Below are 22,593 nucleotides of genomic sequence, written 5' to 3' on the forward strand. Positions count from 1 at the left end.
AGGAATATACACCTCTACAATCAATAAGTAATCCTTATAGAAGACACTACTTTAGAAAATGGAAAGTTTTAATCTTAAGAAGGAGAGATAATTGAAATCATTCTTTCTTCCATACATAGAGATAAGATATGGGAAAAAAATAGGCTATTATGTTGCTTTTAAGGTATTATTGCACGTGAAATTGTACTATCATGAATGAATATGAGCCCCCAATAGGTAAGCTACCAATGTTACATAGTGAAAAGCATCATAATAGCCACTAATGTTATTTAAATGTATGATCATTTGGATGAATAATTTGACTATGAAATGTTAGATGATCTACCATCCATGAGATTATAAAAATGTATAAGATGATAAATATTGAATTCTTGATCAAGAGAGTAGTTTGTAGGAGAAGAACATGCCACTAAATCATACTCATGTTCCACACAAGAAACCTTAGGAGATGGAAATGTATAACTTATTAGGGTCTTATTTCTATAAGAGAGGATATTATAATAAATATAAGATAAATCCTCATAAGTATGATTGGAGATCTCTTGGGGAGATTCATAAAGATATTTTTCAATCACCATAAATTTCTTATGAGTGGGATGAGTGTTGAGAGATGCATAGGATGATTTAATTGAAATGAAGTCATCATCACTACTAAATATAGCATTGACATTGAGAGACAGTCATTTATATGATTTGGTGGGCTTTGAAGGATTATATCCAAGTCCAAATGAAGCTTCACATATGTTATTTTCTAAATGAATCTTAATCCCTTGTTCGTTTGTGCCACAACCATTGCCATTATATCCACTCTTAACTAAAATGTGGAAACATGGACCATAAAGGGATGTCATATTGGAATGATATGGTGGGGCCTCATAGGTCTCAATCCTATAATTAGATTAATAAGAATAATATTTCAAAGAATTGTTTGAATTAGAAGCAACCACAAAATTGTTACTTAGTTATTTAAACAAAGTGGGTTGCTTTTTAGTTTCCACCATATCATCTTCCTTTTTACTCTTATGGTCTCTTGGAGGGACTTTATATTCTCCTTCAAAGGTAGGTGTAAAATATAAGGTCCCCAAATCATCTTCCAAGAGCACTTGTTATGGTGAAAAAGCATCTTTAGGAGGATATGGTGTTTCAATTTGAGGGGAAGCTTGAAGAAGTATTAGTACTTGAAGATGTAGGAGTATTTGAAGAATGATTATAAGTAATTGAACAAGAATATTAGGTTTGCAATGAAGCTTGTAAATTGGTATTAGAAAACAAAGTATGCATCTTATTGTTATAAATAAATTTGACACTACGATGAAGAGTAGAAGGGACAAGTGACAACCTACATACTATGAAGCCAAGGTTGTCCTAATAGAAGATTGTAATTAAGATCATCTCACATGACATGAATAGGTGTAGATTAAATAATAGGTCCCACCTTAATAGGAAGGGTTATAGTACCTAAAGAAGATATAGCAACAATATCAAAGCCATGAATATGAAGAGAATCTAGTTTAATAAGAGATGTATCCACCTTGATTTTATACAATAATTTAATGTTACAAACATTAACAATAGAGCCATTATCAACAAGGGTTCTTATTATATCATTAGGGAATTGGTAAGGACAACAATCATAAGAGGATCATTTTGATGTTGAATCTCATGGGATGGCAACTCATCTTGTGTGAATACAATTTGATCTTTAGACTCATTTATAGGATCAATAAAAGAAGTCATATTATTAGGTGTCATTGTTGGTGGGACATCTAAGTTCTTTAAAGCATCTTGTAGCATTTTGTGATATATGCATGAAGTCTGAATCAAATCTCAAAGAGATATCTTTGCAGCAGTAACTTTAAGTTGTTTAATGAGGTCATACTCTTTACCAAGAGTTTGTGATATATGAGGTTCTTGTAGAAGAATAGGTTGAGAGGAAGGAAGTGAAGAAGGAATATTTGGAGGATGATTATATCTCCTATTTTTTTATGTATTATATGTGTGAGAAACTAAATCATAACTCTCTCAGGTGATTTGTTTAGCATACTCATAAGGGCTCTTAGTAGGCTAACCTCCTTGCATAGTAATAACTGGTTTGTTAGGAGTGCATAAGGAATCATTAGTATAACTACCTTGAACCACAAAGAGAGGCTTGTTTAGAGGTTGAGAATTTGGAGAAATACTAGCACCTTAAATTGTGAAGAGGGGTTTCTTAGGTATTTCATAACTATTCACATGTATCATATTGATGGAAGATGGTTGAGAACATCAAACCCTTGCAACCTAAGATTATTGAAAGAAGTGTTGATAGTCTCTTCTCACACCAAAATGTTATCATAGATAGGATCAATTTTGAGAGATAGACTAGAAGTAGGCATCAATGTTTCATCCCTAGAGGTAAAGTTATTGAAAGAGGGTATAGTGTTAGTAGGAAATATCATATCATCCTCTATCACTAAAAGATCTACATGGGAGAGGGACTCTCTAGGAGAAGGATCAAAATTAATTTTCAAAGCTTCATCCTTGAGAGGGACATATTTGAAAGAGATGTTAACAGTCTCTTCTTAGACTAGGGTATCCTTATGTATAGAACCAAGTTTGGGAGAGGGGAGACCATTATTTATTAATGCTTCATCCTTGGAGGGAAGGTTATTGAAATGAATAGAAGGTGAGGTGTTATTAAGGGAATTTCCAATCAAATCACTCACTTTTATCATAATGTCATCTTCTTTTACCAAGGTACTCTTATGAGGGAGGGACATGGTAAGAGAGTAATCAACATAATTCTCCAAAGGTTCATCCAAAATAGGGAGATCATTGAGAGAGGTGTTAAAAATTTATTTTTACACCATGATGTCCCCATTGTAGGTCAATTTTGGGAGAGGGAATAACACTATTTATTAATGTTTAATCCTTAGAAGGGAGATAATTAATACATATGTTGTTGAAATCATCCTCTTGCCTCAAAATATCTTTAATAGGATCTTTAGGAGAGAGAGAATTAAGGAAATTACTTATAATTTCATCTTCTTCTTCCAAGGTATCTTTATGGTTAAGACGAGCTTTAGTAAAAGGACAAGGATAACTCATTAATGCTTCATCTCTAGTGGGAATTTTATTGAAATTAAAAGAGGGTATGCTATTACTAGGAAAAGTAGGGACACTATCATTTACTTGCACCAAATTATCTTCATGGGGGACATAATTTTTAGGAGGAAAATGAATAGCATTCTTCAAATATTCATACTTAGGATGGAGATCTTTAAAATAAGTGTTCATAACCTCTTGTTGCACTAATTGTCCCCCATTGGTAAGACCAAATTTGGGAGAGGATAAATCAATGTCCATCAACACTTTTTCTCTAGGAGAAGTATCATGTACAGAAGGTAAGGTAACATTAAGAAAGGTGTTTATGATATCATCCTCTTCCTCTAAGATAGTTTCATGGGAGAGACACATTTTAGGAGAAATATCAACATCATTCTTCAAATATTCATCCTTAGAACATGGGAGAGTTTTTAAGGAAGTATTAACAACTATTCTTATAACTAAAATACCCTCATGGATAGGAGGATCTTTAAGAGGGGTTAAATTGAGACAAGGGAGGCTAACCCATTATCACATCAATGAAATGCATTCATTATGAAAACAATTCTCTTTTTTCAAATGTTAACATATGAAAAATAAAAAACAATGTTCAATTTTTATGATGTAACAATAATGATTACAAATATGAATAAATTATATATGAATAAAATCTGAAAATCAAAATTAGAAGTAAGCATATGACATCTGGCGTTCACCAAAATGTGATGGATGAAAATGGGATAAAGTAGACTAGGACCTAATCCTACTCTAATGCACATAATGGACTATGAAAGAGCCTAAGGAGATGATTCACTTTGACTACTTCTCACAAGAGAGAGAGAGAGAGAGAGAGAGAGAGAGAGAGAGAGAGAGAGAGAGAGAGAGAGAGTCAAGGAATATCTTTAGGGTTTCTATTCCTTTGCTTCTATGAAGAGGAGATGTGTAAAATGCAATGCAATGATCAACTATGCTAGGAGATGAGCAAGGATGCAAACATAAACTAAACATACTAAAATTTGCAGATCTAAAACTAAGAGACTTAGTACAAAGAAAGAAAAGGAACTCAAAGGTGCACTTGTCACTTAAATTTGAGGCTAACTGAGTAGGACTAGGGTGCCACGCCCTCATCCTTGATACTGCAAAGACCTATACTTCTGGAAATTGATGTCTAGGAGTATGCACTGTTGAATTGTCATAGGAAGAAGAAAAAAATAGAGGACCAGAGTGTCACGCCTTGATCCTAGAATAAGGCACCATTTCTTGGTCTCAAAAAACTAAGATCTTCCTTTGATCTTGAGTCTGTACCTGTGTGTCCTATCGGTTCCGAAGATCATGCGTCTATTTGATTTTTGTACTTGCAGTTACAACCTGGAAAATGGTGTCTAGGCGACTATATGAAGGTTTTCCTTACTCAAACCCCTTGTTCTAGTGATTTCAACCTCCACAAATAGCTAATAATGTACTAAAAATGTGTGTACAATAATCTTGTGTGTGTGTAAGATCCTAAATGAACAAGAAAGTAAATCTAGACTTCTACCCTAAACTTGGAGAGTAAACCCCAAATTCAAATCATAAATGCAATAATGGATATAAATCATGAATTTAAATCTGAAAATTAATCTTATGAAGCTCATACAAAGACATGAAAATAACATGAAACCATACCAAACCCTAAAGGAGAGGTAGAAGCCAATCAATAGGCAGTGATCTCCTATTATTCTTCAATATCTTCAAAGCTTCAATTGATGATGCAAAAGGTTGATGTAGACTTGATAGATGCTTGATTTTCAGATTGTAGACTTCACATAAACCCGCACTTTCAATTCATAAGAAGCTCCTTCAAAATTTCTAGTGCATTGATTCTTCAAATGAGGAAAGAAAAGGCTATATGTATGAAACCCTAAGTTTGGTTTTGATCATAGGACGAACTAGAATCAATATTATTTCGCAATCCTTTGGATTTAAACATAAAAGTGCTGCCAAAAATGCTCTTGAAATTTGGGGAGAAAAAGTAGGGACCAGGACGCATCATCTTGGTCTGACCAACTTTTTCCCAAAATTTTAAGGAAGAAAGGTATCGTTTCTAAACTCAATTCCAAAAGGATGTGGTGAATCAAGGTGTTTAGGTATACGAAATTAGGCCTTGAAGGTTGAAATAGGACATAATTAGGGATTTTGATAAATTAATTAATTGAAAGAATAAAATAAAAAGGGGCACACTTAGGGTAAAGAGCCCAATTTTTATGATGTGTAGAGTGATAAAAGAGGACTTCAGATTTAACTAAATTAATTAATTAAATTCTTAAAGGGAATTTAAAATGCAACATGGAAACACACTAAGGAGGGTGCTAACCTAAGTGTGGAATTGTACCATCCAATTAAGGGTGGGCAATTTACAATGCTACAATTACATTTAACAAATATTTAAGAAGATCGATCATTACAATCAAAACAACACTAACCACTAGAAGAAAAAGGTGGGCCAATAGAAATATAGTTAGAGAGAATAATATAATTAGGGACAACCAATTTACTAATAGAAATAGTAGAAGAATCCTTGACACCAATATAAACCATTAAAAAATTTCTCAAAGCAAAATTAGTCTAGCAAATATTTCTTAGAGAAACAACAAAATAGACTAAAACCTTAAGATCTATCATTGTATTGCTAGAGGAAGATTTGGATTGGAAAACATCACTAAGAAGAAAATTTATAGTAGAATGGACAGGAACACAAATAATGAAATAAAAAGTTGGTTCCAAATCCTCAAGCATATCAGTTGAAACTAGGAAGAGAAGAAACAGGAGTGGGTGGTTTTGAATCCTTTGAAACAACATCATCCTCACAAGTAGTATCAAGAAAAAAATTAAGTTGGTCATGAATGACATTCTTCTACCTAGTTCAAGAATACTTCCATTGAGCACTATGAGAGTGCTTAGAAGCCAAGTGCCAAATAGTAAAACAAGTTGTGCAGTGAAAGGGGATTCCCTCATAGTCCAATAGCTAATATCGAGATCTATCATTAACTTGTAGAATGACCTCACTAGGTAGAGATTTGGAAAGATAACTTCAACTAAAATACAAGAAACATTGATGATCAAATTGTTTGGAGCCTGACATCTCTCACTTCTCCATTAATATAGAGTAGATGGTGATTGTCCTCTCTTATCCTTCAATGACAGTGTTTGGAGCTTGACATCTCTCACTTATCTATTAATATAGAGTAGTTGGTGATTGTCCTTTCTTATCCTTCGATGATAGTGATTGGTTTAATACTTGTCTCAATGTAAAATTTATATATGGTAGACCGTTTAGGTGATTTGAAAGGACATTGAAGTGGTTAATGATAAAGTTTGTGGTAGAATTCTTGAGAAAGTGGAAAAAATTGAGAATTATAAATTTATTTTTGTTAAATTTTATTGTAGGATAATTTTGTTATTATGGACTCTCCTATTAGACTAGTGTCTTGCAAAAAATTAAATGGTTTTCTTAGCTAAGATTACTCAGAAATGTCTGCATGTGGTAATCAATTTATTTCATAGGCTAATTTTTTATGTAGTTAAATCTATTTTGGGATTGGATTTCATCCTTGTTGATCATAGATATCGTGTAAACTCAAACAGTTCAACAATGTTTTTGGCTACAATGCTCTGCATGGAAGAGAGGAGATCGAATGCAGAAATGTTGTGTCATTGGTTTTTGAAGGAACTTTTCTCAGTGAATTGGATATAGTAATGCTGGTGGCGAATGATAGACTCACAATATCACATCCTATACAATATTTTATGGTTAAAAATAGGTTATAGGAAGTGCCAAGGATTCCAATTGTTACTATTTGGAACTAGAAGAGCTTCAAGGCTGGAGAATTCAAAATCAGGAGGGGTCTGGAATTTTTAAAGAGAGTCATGGGTATTTTGGCTAAGGGTTAGGCATAGAGAGTTATAGGCAATGATGTGAATGAATATGAAGGCGGTATGGAAATATATATCATGAAGAGCGTCTAGATGGTCTAGGAAGTCCAGATTCATTTGATGAAGAGGACAATGAGAAGGAGCTGACCCTCAAGCAAGTGGAGACACTCTTAGAGGTGATTGGAATTTCTCAAAGGAATTCTCCATCATCTTATCATGAGACAAGAGGCTGAGGCAAGGATGTCTTTGAATTTTTCCTCTTGTTAGTAGCATCTAAATTTTTTTACCATTGTCGTCTAGATTTTTCTTTATTTTGTGAACTATTGTGGAATTGGGTGATTCGACCAATTGACCCTCTAAGTATGTTTTTGTTTCAAAACTGTAATTAATCTTTTAATATATAATAAATCCTTTCACTTCAGTCATTTATTTGAGCAAAAAAAAATACAAGCAATGAAAGGATGAACAAAGACTTTGGTCATAGAGTCTGTCTTCAATAATCTACTTAAAGTATTATGAATAGCCTCATAGACTTCATCACACTAGAAATGAAGGGGAAGATAAGGAAACTTAACCTATACAAGAAAAATATCAGTTTCACATATTTCAAAGGATTAAAATAAGAAACCTAAGAGCACACAGAGAGTGAATGTGAATCCCACTTCCATTACCCACGATCAAGTGCAACCTTCTAATCATCCTCTGAATCAAAACAAACCATGAAAAAACCTTTAGAAGAAGGGTAAAGATCCACCTTATCCTATAATAGATGAGACCAAACCTCCTAAATGTAGTTGTTCAAATTGGGAAGAGAATGATAAAACTAAAAAAACCTATAGAATAAGCTTATCTCTAGTCGGATATTGTCTTCATGAAAATTAACCGGCCTATCCATGATAATATTTCTATTCTTTGTCCTAGATTGCACTCCCAAAGTAGGGTGGCTTGCAATGACTATGAGCTTAGTGTTGGCATTTTGATGATGTTTTGATTGTCATTGATGGACATATACTTTCTTGATGTATGAGTTATGCTCAACTGATAATTTCTCCAACCGGTATTGTGTATTATTGAAAGTATAGTCTTTAGACTATCAGTGTTTTGCAGAAAATGGTTTACCGGTCACAGATTGTATGAAGACCCCAAGCGGTATGAGGATCCCAAGCGGTTCGAGGAGCTCAAGCAGTATGAAGGAATCGAATGGTAGCTAACTTTTGATCAGAACACTACGATCTACCAGTCTTCATTTTTGACAACCGGTAATCGGTATATTGTATTAACCAGTATTACTCTGTGATGAGTTACCAACCGATATTATTGTAATGTGTGATGAGTTATCATCCACCAACACTTTGGCGGTGTTTTTGTGTCGTGTTACCAAATGTGTCTAGATACACTGAACCTAGGAACTTGTAGTCTAATCCTATTGGACCAACATGAAATCAGTTTCCTTTATAAGGACATCATGTCTAGGGTTTGCATGTGTGATACATAGAAGAGAAAAGGTCATGTGCAATCATTGAAGAGAAGATTAGGTCTATGTGAAGAGATAGAGTGTGGAGATATTGAAGACTGAAGTAATCCTGAAATGCATTAAATATGAGCTGTCAAGGATCTAACTAAGCATACTGTGCTATTATCTAGATCATTCACTTGTTGATTACTAATATCTTTGACAAGTCTGAAACCCTTAACCAGGTAGGCTTAGCAAAGCCTTTGTAAATCCTCTAACAAGGTGGTTCACAACTGTGGATCTGAAATCCTTTAACAAGGTAGTCTTTAACAGGACTTATCTCCTAACAAAGATTTAGATTCCTAATAGGATCTGTTCTAGTGAAGAATATTGTATGACCTTAACTAGTCTGAGCTTAACCGGTCTAGTTTCTATTATGTAGATAGTCACTTGTGAGTTTTTTCTCAACGTGGTTTTTTTCCATTTGGGTTTCCACGTCCAATATCTTGTGCTATGGTGATTGTGCTCTTATGGGTGAATGCTTTGTTTTCTATTTGGTTTGCATTTATCTTAACCGGTTTATTAGTGAATCAGTTGTACCGGTTATCTGCTAGACTATTTAAAAGTTTGTTTGTAGTAATTTATGGCATACTAATTCATGCCCCCCTCTTAGTATTCATCACTTAGGGTTGCAAGGGCCTAGAAAATTCATATTTATGTTCCCATTCCTTTAAATCTCAATGCTCAAAGAAAAAAACACCAGGAGTGCATAAGACCTCCTCAGGGTTGGGACAAAGTTAACTTTTATGGGGCGGCAAAGGGTAACCCAGGGCTAGTAAGATGTGGGGAAGTGTTGCGAGATCATAATGAAAATTTTATTTCAATGATGGTGCTCCCCTTGGGAATTTAGACTAACCACCTTGCTAAAGCCATAAGAGCTTATCAAGGTCTTAACCTAGACAGAAAAAACAACTGCAAGTATGTGTGGATGGAAGGTGGTTCTAAAAGCATTATTACTTATCTTAAAGGTACTTCCAAGCCTTCTTAGAATGTCGAACTTTGGATTAAAAAGGCTAGGAAAATCATTAATACTTTTGATCAATGTGTCATATCCCATGTTTTTAGGGAATCCAACTATGTAGCCGATTACCTAGCTAATAAGGGAGTGAGAAGTATTAGTCAATTGAGTTGGACCAATGAGGATATATTGGCCATTGAGCTTTACATGCTTACTCTTCATGAAAGAAATCAAGGTATCTAATTTCATGAATACTCGTGCCATCATTGCAAGATATGTCTCTAGAAAGATCAGTATCTTTTTGTATAAGGCATGTTTTTATAATGGATGGTATCATTATGGCAGAGTTAACTCTCATGCTTTGTGGGTAGATATCGAATTTTTTGGGCTTTCTTTCCTAGTTTGAAATCTGTGAGTTTCTTCAATTACAGAGTGAAGACAAGAATGGGTGGGGAAAGGAAGAGAATTGAACCTCCAAACTATGTGGAACTTAAGAAGGATAAGAAAATTTGGAGGATCCTTGAGAAAAGAGGTGTTACCCCATACATTGAGAAGTTAAAGGGGAGAAATAAGAATGTGACTACCAATTTTGAAAAGCACTGGAAAGATGGCACCATCTCTCTACATGGGCGTAAGGTTCTTATTAATGAGAATTTGATTGCTCAGGTCACTGGCCTTTCGATTGATGGGATGAAATTATACAGGGATAGAAACTACTTGGGGGAGCCGATGATAAACTTCCCAAAAAATGAAGAGGAGAGGGCCAAAATGATAAAGAAAATGGTGAGCTACTTCGATATCTCTATTATCAAGGAGTTTTGGGCGAAAATTCTTGAGGTAATTATGGAATACTTCACCCTTGATGGTCAGTTTACTTGGGTTTATGGTCATCATTTTGTTCTTTTGAATCATTTATGTTATGGTTCTAAGGTGTCCCTTCCTTTCTATCTTATGTCTTCCATGAGGGATAATTTAAGGTACCATACAAAGAACCCTATTAAGTTCTCTATCCTCCATAAGAGCTTCTGGTGCTTATTGATTCCCATTTTCATTCCCTCCCTACCCTGTCTGTTTATATCCCTATTTCTTCTAAGGATGATACTTTTGTTGGGGAGTCGGGTGGTGAGGAGTCCAATTCGGACTCTGAGGCAAACTCCTTCCCCCCTCATAAAAAATCCAAACCTGTTATCTCCCCGAAGGCTAAATCTTCCGTGGGCAAGGGTAAGAAGGTGCGAGAGTAATTGGTTGTGTCTTCTTCCTCCACCTCATCTGGCAATGATTCCCCTGTGTCTAGTGGCAATGATATTAACTTTGAGGGCTTTGTGGGTGGTTCAGGGGATGGCATTGAGCTTGATATCGATAACATTGACAAGCCCCCTTCATCACCCCCTTCACTGCCTTAGAAAAATACAACTAAGGGTCTCCATGCGAAGAGTGTGGAATTGAGTGATAAGAGGGATGATTATGATAATATTCCGAGAATAGCTAGGGACCATGCCATTGATAGTTTCAGCTTGTTCAAATGGCTCTTTCATGAGCTAAAGGAGGTTAGAATCAACCAAAGGGCTTTGGGCAAAAATATCGATGCTATCCCTATTGTTCATGTTCAAGATAATCAGAAAGATAAAGGGAATTGGATGGAAGATGAGAAGAATTTTGTGGTGGACATCAATAGAGTAGTGGAGGGTATTGATCAAATGCAAAAAAGATTTGAGGAGAGGCTTACCCATGTGGATGAAAACTATAATAAAATTCAAGCCTCCCTCAAAACAAGTATGACCAATAGCCACAAGATTATCAAACCGATAGTGAATGCCATGAATGCCATGGTGAACAATCTTGACAGAGGACAACAAGAGAAAATTTTGTTTAATATTGGTGATGAGATTGAGAAGATGCAGGATGATCAAGGCCCCTAAAAGTAGACCCGGGTTAACATCAAGAAGAAAGTCGTGATTCTGAGCGAGGATTAAAAATAGATTAGGATGGCTAGTGACAAGATGAGCCTGTTGGAGGTTGAGGTCACTGAGACCCTCAAGAGCCTCATGTGATTGTGCTCTCTTTTTGTATTTTTTGTGTTTTTTGGTCTGCTAGTTCTTTGCTGATCCTTTGTCTACTCATTTGGGCATTTGTTGGTTTCTTGTCTGCACTTTGTATTGTCCTATCTTTTGCAGCCTTCTTTTGTTTTGGATTTTTCTAATGCTCTGAGTCTAAGTCTTTTAGAATCTTTTTTGTAAAGGGTTTCAGGGCCCCTTCAAAACCTATTTTTGCCTAAATCCAAAAAAAAAAATTATCCTCACATTCAAGATATTATTTTTCTAGAGGAATCAAAGGAGTAATAAAATCACAAAGGACTATCATCTTGACATAAGCCTTTATCCTTTCAGAAGCAACAAGATAAGTAGTATCCTTTGTTATATTAGTAGCCAAAAATATTTTCATGAATAGATCTACTAGTGATGCTCATTTCCTAGAGCCAAAGGAAGGAGTGGGCCCAATACATCGAACAAAATTCTTAGGAGAAGAGGTCCAACACACCTCCAAAGAGAAAGTATCCATAGGGAGACCCATAGCCAGAGCATCTAGCTTCGAAGCCCCCATAATCAGAGCCACAACCTTAGTTACCAAATTACTAGTAGAAAGCTGAGAAGAACCATCACTAGGAGAAGAAATATCCACTAGAAGATCTAGTGGAGGTTGATCTCTAGTAAAGGACAACCAAAAGAAGGGGTGAAAATGTTGAATTTGAAAAAAGAAACCATCGAGAGTGAGCGAGTCATTTCCAAATGATAAGCTTATCTAGAACATGTTGATGATATTTTATATGTTTTATTTTTTATTGAGGGAAAAGCAGTTTGTTTTATACGTATTATTATTAGTCTTTCATGTGATAATTTTTTAGTGATTTTTCATAGACTTGAACCACTTTTTTTGTAAAAATGACGTATTTTGAAAAAAATATAAACATGTAAGATAATTTTTGAAGGGAGATCGAGTCATATTTTTGTATTTTATAAAAATAAGTCTATGATTAATCTATATATAAGATAAATATTGGTATCATTAATTTACCTTTTTGTATGTTTAGATTTATGTAATATCTTTCCTTTGTTGCTAGTATAACATATGATATCTTGCAATAAATTTTATCATAGATATAAACAAGTGTTAATTTTTTATTTTATGGTATAATCTTTATGGAAATATATTTTCTTTCTAATAAATTGGAAAGGCATAAATTGGTATGTGTACGTATGATGCTAAAGTTCTCTAATCAATCTATTTATTAAATTTTAGTTTTTCTTTGGTATTTTTAGGTTAAAAATACCAAAAACATTTTTAAATAAAATCTTATACTTGAGTGAGATTTTTCTTTCAAACATAGAGGAAAGTTGTTAATCTAAATAACTTAATTGATTGTTGTAACATTTTTCCACTTCTCTATGGACGATTCAAGTTAAAATCTATAGTAGCAAATATTTTTACAAACAAGTTTGCAGCCCAAATAATTAATAAATTTAAATTTAATATCTCCTATCAAAATGCAAGGAGTACCAATGGATAAACCATTAGTATGAATATTTTTATTATTAAGATATATATTTTACAATAAGGATACACACTAGAATACCGAAGTATTGTTTATTCCCTTCATAATTTTATGGATTATTGGAGAGCCACTACTTCATGGATACATCTTAGCTTAGATGAATTAAAAATATCCCATGAAATGTTTATTTTGGTATGAATAGTTTCAAAATATTATCCAATATAATTGGATATGGCAAAACTATATTTTCACAAGAAAAAATATGCTTCCTTTACTTACTATAATAGTAGAGTTTGATGGTGGACACCAATTGAAAAAGGAGAAATAATTTGTTTGTATATAGATTTCTTACAAATTTCATTAATGTTGATGTCATAGAGTTAAAAATAATAACAATAGGAAATAGATGTTAGAGTTATCATGTATTAGCTAATAATTATTTATTTAATTATTAGTCTATTAAACTCTACGCTTAAGCTAAACTTAGGCATTTAATAAATATTGTAGGTATTTAATAATTATTAAATACACATTATCCCTTTAGGGTTTCTTTAGGGTTGCACACCTTTAGGGTTGCTATTATCCTTTTATAAGGATTGTATTGTACTTTTTCATAAATTGATTCCCTTTCTGAATGATAATTTTCTTCTTCAGAGCATTTATGCTTTTTTGCTTTATGTGTCTCCATTCTTCTATTGTGACAGGTATTTGCATGCAAGTGTTCTTGGGATCTCTGAAGTTGTATTTCCTCAACTTCTTTATGGTATCAGAGCCTACATCTATTGTTCTCGATTTTTCAGAAGATTTTTTGGAGGAGGGTTTCAAGTTTTTTTAGAATTTTTTATTGGATCTGGGGTAGCTATTTTATTTTTGATCATTTTGGACTCAAACGGACCTCATTGTTGAGCTCAGAATGCCCCAAAACCCCCATTTCCATATAAAATTTGTCAAATTTGGGTTCTAAAATTATTATTTTTTATTTTGCCTTTTTTTGCACGAATTTCGAGAAATTCGTCAAAAAAATTATTTAAAAAAATCAGAGTAGTTTGGGGCAAAACAGATCTGACCGTTGGCTTCTAAAGGGCATTTCCATTCATTTTGATATATAATTTGACCTATTTTGGTGACAAGTGCATCTAGGCCATATTTTTTTATTGGCACACTTTACGAGGCACAAAAATCTATACGGCTGTACTTGCAAATGCGTCTGAAAATTTTTGTCAAAAAAATATATATATTTAAAAAAAAAAATTTACACCCTTTTTTTGCCCAAAAAGAGGGGTTTTTTTCTTTTGGCCATAACTTGGGCAAACGGAGTCATTTTTTTGAAAACGAATAGGCGTCAGAAAGTTGGTTCTGAGCTGAATCTCGTGGTGTTAGAATTTTTTTTCCAATTTTTTTTTTGACTGTGTTTTTTTTCAGTCAAAGTGGGGTCTCTTTTTGGCACTTCGAGAGCCATAGAATGAGCATTCGAACTTCATTTTTTGAAAACTTTATATCGTTGGAAAGTTTGTTCTGTGCACTTTCCAACCATATAAGTTTTATTTCCAGATTCTTCTCCATGCATATTTTATTCAATTTTTTTCTTTTCAGCACTCTGGTGGATATCTTGGTTGTTTCAGGTCCTGGGATCTCTTCTCTGGGTAGGATGTCTCTATTTTGGTTCTCGTTTCTATTTTCAATCTTCTTATCATTGTAGCTTGTATTTATACAAATGCACTGAGATAAAGTGCCATCATGCATTGTTTACTTGGGATCATGCACATCTTGTGCCTTTTTGTACATGCACTATTGATAAAGTGCCATGAGAGGGTTGATGTTTGCATGTTGTTTGCCATCTTCCTTTGTCTAGTGAGTGTTCCTTCCACGACATTCACCTCATGATGTGTGCCAAGTGAGTGTTCCTTCCACGACACCATGTACTTTCTCTACACCTTTGATGTTCCTGGTTCTTCATCATGCAGTTCTTGTTGGCCATTCTTTTTAATGTACCTGTCCCTCTCCCTTTTTAGCATTATGGGGAGGTTTGTCCTATTGGTTCTAATGCTTCCTTGGTTCAATTGATTAGCTCTTCAGGATTTGGTGTCTCATGCCATCTATATCTTCGAGTTTAGTTGTTTGCCTTTGTTTGCCATCTAATTCGAGTAGTGCCATTTGAGGGCACTCATGCAGATTATAGTCTTCTCTACCTGGTCATGTTCTATTTCAGTGGAGGTTCTTCAGATCAGCAGTTACTCTTCGACAGTGTTTGCAGCCATTTCCTGCTTCAGTGGTGTTCTTCTTTCTTTTCCATCTCTTTTTGGAGTAGAGTTTTTTCCCACGTGGTTTTCTCTAATTCTCCATTTCATAGAGATTTAGTTGTGATTGGGTACCTCATCAGGCCTTGTTGCCGGGACCCAAATTTGCCTTCATCATGTAGTTGCATTTTTTGCTTCATGCATTTAGTTTTTAGCTACTCCCTAAGTTCATCTTAAGGGGGGGTAGCTAATAATTATTTATATAATTATTAGTCTATTAAACTCTACGCTTAAGCTAAACTTAGGCATTTAATAAATATTGTAGGTATTTAATAATTATTCTAATTATTAAATACACATTATCCCTTTAGGGTTTCTTTAGGGTTGCACACCTTTAGGGTTGCTATTATCCTTTTATAAGGATTGTATTGTACTTTTTCATAGATTGATTCCCTTTTTGAATGATAATTTTCTTCTTTAGAGCATTTATGCTTTTTTGCTTTATGTGCCTCCATTCTTCTCTTGTGATAGGTATTTGCATGCAGGTGTTCTTGGGATCTCTGAAGTTGTATTTCCTCAACTTCTTCAGTAGAGAGATTAAAAGATGAAAGTATATCAAGAACAATTTGGTGATAATAGTTTCATTGATATTGAATAGCAGAATGACTGTTAAAGACTAGGAATATAACAAGATAATATGATGAATATATTTTATTAACATTTGGTGAAATATTGGAGCTTCTTTCTTATAGTGCCTACATCCAAGGTTCAAATCTCACGGGTTCATCTCTATCATGATAAAAATGAAGCACGCTTTATCTTAGGGAGAACCTTGGTGAAATGGTGGACCTTCTTACCTGTAGTACCTACAACCTTGGTTCAAACCATAGGTGGAACCTTATGAAGTAAATATGGTGACAATATGAGAAGGAGGAGGAGGTGATACCCTAGGCAATGGTGGTGATGCAGTTGGATCATATTTTGAAGGAAATGTGAGTGCAAGAGATAGAGATAATAATTAAAGATGAGGATGATGCCACAACTAGCTCCTTGATAGGTTTTCCCTCTATTTATTCTCACACAAGTATTTGGTGGGTTTGGAGAGATTTGTGTGGAAGTAATCAATTTGGGTGCTTCCCTAGAATCTTTTGTGGAGGGCTTTCCAATTTCTATGTGTTTGGTGAGGAGTTGTTGGATCCCAAGATTCCTTTTGGGTGTATGGTGGGTTCTACTCTATTGTTTGAGCTTCCATTGGTCAAACCTATTTTTTCTTTGTTGGAGGTCATTTCTACCTTTGAGATTGATACTTCTTGCCCTCATTTTCTATGGCATGGGACTTTCATAGTTCAAATATGGACTATTCCCTCTTTGGTGCACAATGTTTTTTATGATGGCCTTTTTCCCATTAGCTTTACCCTTTTTGGTGTTTTTTTGTGAATCCATTGACCCCATGTTCATGAATAGGGAACCATCTACCTTGGAGGGCCTTGTCTTTATATGATGGCTGTGTTGCAAATTGTTACTTTGCTATAGTTCTTGGTGGCCAATTCCTCTATGTTGGTTTTGTCTATCGTTGTGGTTCTTCTGAGCATTTAATTTGGGGATTTTTTTCTACCATTTTCTCAAAAGTTTCTTCTTGCCCCTGGTAAGTGTCTCTTTCCTTGTAGGGGTGGATCTATTTTGGATGATGTTTTTATTTGAACAATGTACTGGGCCATCTTTCTTATGGCTCCTTTGTGAAGGGGATTTTTCTACCCATCTCATTTCTTCCCTTAAGAACTCCTCTAAAGGTTCTTTCACTCTTTTTTGTAAGGATCATTTTTCCAATCTAAATTAGTTGGATGTGGTTACTCTATCGATTTTTTAAGATGACTTCGATAGAGTATTTAGTTCTTGGTTCTTTTGTTTGGTGGGGTTGCTAGAATTAGGGTATCCTTGCATGCTTACTTGGTCTCTAAAATATATAAAATTTGGGATTATCTAATCCTCTATGTTAAATTTCTTTTAGGATAGATCTTTAATCCATTATTGCCTATGGGGTATCTTGATTTTCTATTGATACTGGGCATTCCATTGTTCGATTCATTATTGTAAGGAATTTATGAAGAATAGATCACTTGTGCCTTCCTTTGGGGAGGGATTTTTTCCTATCATGCTACTAGTGATGATTGAGGTCTTCTCTTTGTGTGTTGAGTCTCTCCTTGGTAGCAATTTGTGTTTGGGCACTTTGGTGTGTAGGGTCTCTACCCCTCATGCTTCTGTAGAGGGAGAGTCTCTTATGGGTTTGGTCGAGTTCCATTGGTTTTGCTAGTTTCTAGAGGTTATCTTTGTTGGTTCTCCTTCATGATGTTGGTGTTGTGATAAAGGGTATTTTATTTCTCTTCCTCTTGATCCTCCTCATGCGACTCCTATAGAGGTAGAGTACTTGCTTGGATGAGTTGATTGAGCCTTTTATCTGCATCTTAAAATTTTTTTCTTGGCTATTATTGAGGATTCAGAAGTGGTTCTTGTTTCTACCGATCCTATAGAGGTTGTGTCAAAAGTGGACATTATTAGGGTCTTACTTTAGAGTGTGATGGTTCAAAATGGAAGACGGGACAATGGCCTATGGGTGTGAATTTTTTGGCTCAAAATGCAGTTTTCTATTTTTGTTGATCCAATTAAGGTGGTTGTAGTTGTAGAGTTCATCAGGGACTATCTCTATGCTATATGGATGAGGCAAAAAGGTTTGGTGTCCATCTTCTAGTGGCTACAATTTTTGTGCTCCAATATAGGGCCACCCTAGTTGTTCTTGCAAATGATCTTTTTGAGGAGAGTGATTGTTCGCTAGAATCCTTGCCATTTCCTTCTGTTGAGGTATAGAAAATTATGGAGGTTCTTGGGGTCTCTTGGAAAGGAGGGAGTTATCTTATTCTCACTTTTAGTCCAACCTAATGGTGTTCTTAGTTTGGGCTTGGGTGTAAATTCATCCCACTCTTGGTGTGGGTTGTTAGTTTGTTGCTATAAGTGGCCTATTTATCCTTGTTTCTCAACCCTTGTTGTTTTGGGTTCGTATCTTGTTTTGCTGATTTACTAGTCCTTGACCTATGTGCTATCAGTGGCTTGTTTGGCCTATGTGTTGTTAATGGCCTATTGGATTGCTTGTGAGTTGACTTTTTTTAGTTTAGTTTCTTGGTCGTTGGGGCTATCGTAATAGAGTTAGCACACTTGTTTTTCTACTTAACACTATTAAAAACATTCATTTCTATAAATGTGTCTCATTTAGAGATAGATGTGTATATTATTTGTGATAATCAATTTTTGAAGAAAATTATATATTTCTCTTTCAAAATATTTTATTTAAGAACTTTAATACTCTTTTCTCTACTCAATATATGTAGAACCTATTAAAATAAATAATTAAATAGGTTAATTGATCAATAACATATTCTATAAGAATAATATATACTAGACACTTCTCAAATATCATACATCACTCACTATTTTTTCAATTGATGATATAAACTACAAGTACAAATCCTAGTAAAAAATGAAATTCTTAAAAAGAAGTGATAAATACAAATATTTAATATAAATTATTTATTATTATTTTTTTTTTCCATAGTGCGTTATCTTTCCATTGTCAAATTTCAAAATAATTAATTAGATTGAGCTATATAAATATTATATTTTAATTATTTTTAACATAAAAAAGATTAGAATAAAATGGAAATCCACATAATAAGAAGCCAATACCCTTAATAGATTGTAATTATTTAGTATTTCTAGTTTCCATTTCAGACATCTAACACTTATAATCATAATATTGATTTTTTTGGTTTATAATTGTTACGCTACAATTAATCATCTTAGGATTTATATATCTTTCAAACAAGTAAGTAGTATTAATACAAAAGTAATTAGTAAGAAGATAGTTAATAAGAATTCAACACCTTACCCTAAGGATCAACACTAGAATACCAGTTATTATTAATATCCTTCTCTTATAATTTTATGGATGATTAAAGAACATATGTTTTCTCCAAATGAAGAAATATCATTGAATGAAATATATCTAAAATGTGAAGAGGATCAATACAAAATTTAGAAGAAACAATTATATGTGAAATTGAGAATTTTTCTTGTAATTTTTTTAATATAAATATCTTTGATAAATCATTCAAATTTCTCCAAACTAGCAATTCAATGTCTAAAGACCCGATGATGATAACCATATAATATTTTCAATCAATTTTTTTTTTAAGATACTCAATTTTTTAGATTAAACATTTTAAACATGAAATTAGAATAGCTTCTTCATAAACTATCCAGTGTAGCATTAGCTATTGTAGTGTCATAAACTGTAACCCCTTATAATTTTACACTCATTTTTGGGCTCTTTCTTTAGTGTGCCTTCTCCTATGTCATTTTTTATTTAGGTTTATCCTATTTAAATTTCAAGGCATCTTATATCATGATGGATTTGTTACAATATATCATGTTATTGCATTAAAACTTGGAGGAATTGTTTAACTTGAAGGAATTATTTAAATTGCATTGCATCATCAATTAAAGGTATAATCATTTCATTTCAACACTACATTTCATTTTAGGTTTATCCTCTCTCCTATTAGGGGTAATCTCTCATTTATAATCAATCATAGTTGAAATGGAGGTTAACACATACTTAGGGTTTGACTTAGGAAAACTCCTATACATCCCAACATTATTTTCCTCCCTTTTTGTGCATTTGTAGGTTCAAATATAGGTTTCAGACCTAGTTTGTAGGTACATGAGTATAAAATAGAATGAGACAAAGGCTGCTAGAGAAAATTTAGCAAAAAGGCCTCGCTTATGGTGCCTAGCACTTTAGAACCCCTAGTCTATGATGCCTAGCACCATCATCCTAATAGATTGACCTAAAATTTGGAGGGAAGACAACTTGAAGACTTCCAAGACCATATCTAATACATGTTTGCAGTTGAACGCCTATTTAGACTACAACACCTAGCTCCATAGCCCTCATGTTTTAGACCCAGATTTCTAGTTCTTTTTTTTTTAGTTGACTTTCTATTTTGTATCTATTTATTTATCTTAATTATTGTCAATTTCCTAACATTTTACCTAATCCTTTCATTTTCATTTTCCTAACATTTGACCTAATTCTTACATAAAGTGCAACAAATTTAAAATTTACCCATGTTTCACAAGCATAACACAAAACATTCACCACGTCATTTTGGAGATATTACAGCTTATATTAACCAAATAACAACACAATTCTTACCAGGTTGTAACTACAAAACTTACCCCCCAAAACCAGAAAACATAGAAACGTCCTCAAGTTATTATACATGATGTGTAACGTTAGAATTTACAATTCAACATTTGCATTATCTCATTCCCAAAGAATGCTTCATTCAACTTTATCATGGCTGTACTTTTGTTTCCGAATAACCTGTGCAGAATCTGCAAAAGATAAAAGCATTCATCTCCATACACGACTCCCGTTCTCTTGTTCGGAACTTGAATAGATAATTAAAAAAATGTAGGTAATGTAAGGCATTTGAAGAAAAAGAAAAACAGAGTACAAACTGTACAATTCCAGCTACACACCATTGACTATCACAAATGGCTATAATTTCAATCCTACCAACTTGCAAACGAGCATTGCAACTTGCAAACTGTGTTTTATAGTTAAGAATTGTTATTTATAATATATGTTAAGTAGATCTGTTCACATCTAGTATTAAGTGTAATGATCAAAATTGCAATTTCAGAGACTGTTTAATAAATGGGATTTATCTTTTCTGCAACTTGTTATCATATCTGCAATGAGTATTGAACTTCATCTACTCTATAATATTGTTCCAATCAAATCCATGAAACAATTAGAGAAGTACATAGTTTCGGGTAATTAGAAAAAAAGAGGATGCGCCAACACGTTCTAGTTAACGTAGCCTTGTTTACAGGAGACCTTTTTCTATGGAAAGCTTCTCTGCATTTGGATTTGGTAAAGCCAAACATTGCTAAATTGTTTCAATAAATGATTTAAATCTGATAATGAAATGGGTTTGGGAAGTTTATAAAGATTTTAAGCCGTGTTGACACAAAAAATTGCATAAGAACGATGAATCACACAATATATAGAGATTCGTGGATTCCAAGATGGATATTCACACACATATACAGAGATTGCAAAATCCCCATCAAAACCTTCTTCAGCAAAACCAGGATATGCAAAAATTTATGGAAGCGTGACCACAAAAGATGCTATTATTACACAAACGGGTTATAAAAAATACAGGTCAGCTGCTTACTGAAAGAGCACTAATCTCTCTAAAACAAATGAAATACAAATTGAAATGAGAAACATTGACTAAGCAAATATATTGGTAGGAGATACCAGGAAAGTATCTTCCTCGTAGAAAAATGTATTTACGAATGATGTAGCGGTCAAGGGCAATTCTTTACAAATGGGCCGATCCAGAACCCCCTAAGATGGCATGAAAGTGTCCGTGAAGTGATCAGTATGATCGATTGGGAACTCAGGTAGCAATGAATTGGAACCCACAAAGGGAGTGAAGAAATCCATCTCTCCAAAAGCACCGAAACTCCCAAAAAAACTATCTAAAGATCTTGTGCTGTCGTTCTCAGTCATGATTTGTGGTAGAGGAGAACTCGATTGGTCCTCGCAGAGAGATAATACCGTTGCCAACAAATCCTCCTCCTCCTCATGAGTTGGTGACTCAGAATGATCAGCTTTCAGCTCTTTGTTAGAGAAAAGAGGGATCTGAGGGCCGAGCTTCTTTTTCTTGAACTTTTTGGATGAGGTAGAAGAGTTTTTCCCAGTAAGCTGTTGGACAATGTCCCGGAAATTGGCTGCATCGGTATTCACAAACTTTGGTTCAAAAATATGCACGATTCGTATAACTGGAGTGATGATCTGTTGTACAGAAGAGTTGGATTTCGAGATTACATGAGAAGATCTACATGTGCTCAAACGGCCTGAATGACCTCTTTTACACTCCATGATTCTCGTGTGAACTGGAGCTCTATCAAATAATCGCTGCTTTTCTCGGCTACTTAAAAGAATTGTTCTTCATTGTGTCATTAATGGAGGAGAAACTTGTATAATTTCTTATTTTTACAGAACATGAGGAAATAGTGCAATAAACATAGTCGTCGGTCCTTCTAAGACTTTCCGGCATTTGAAATGGACGATAACCGGCTTCCAGAGGGTCAAATTTGACGGCTACCCTTGCCCGTGCAAAGAAAATTGCAAGGGTCAGATAAATAATGGTGCAAGTGTTAAACTATTATATATGATTCTGTCCGCAAAAAACACAGCTTAGGTATT

At 34.2% G+C, this 22,593-nt stretch overlaps 1 protein-coding gene across 1 annotated transcript; it reads right to left on the bottom strand.

The window, feature by feature from the left end:
- Window positions 1–21,527: 21,527 nt before the first annotated feature.
- LOC131874775 (VQ motif-containing protein 25-like) lies at window positions 21,528–22,301 on the bottom strand. The gene has a single exon (XM_059218697.1). The coding sequence runs from the start codon at window positions 22,264–22,266 to the stop codon at window positions 21,730–21,732; it is 537 nt and encodes a 178-aa protein (XP_059074680.1). The 5' UTR covers window positions 22,267–22,301; the 3' UTR covers window positions 21,528–21,729.
- Window positions 22,302–22,593: the final 292 nt, after the last annotated feature.

This window comes from Cryptomeria japonica, chromosome 4, assembly GCF_030272615.1.
Source record: "Cryptomeria japonica chromosome 4, Sugi_1.0, whole genome shotgun sequence".
NCBI lineage: Eukaryota > Viridiplantae > Streptophyta > Pinopsida > Cupressales > Cupressaceae > Cryptomeria > Cryptomeria japonica.

Excerpts from the sequence above, each read along its gene's own strand:
- LOC131874775 (XM_059218697.1), bottom strand. The coding sequence starts at position 22,266 with ATGGAGTGTAAAAGAGGTCATTCAGGCCGTTTGAGCACATGTAGATCT.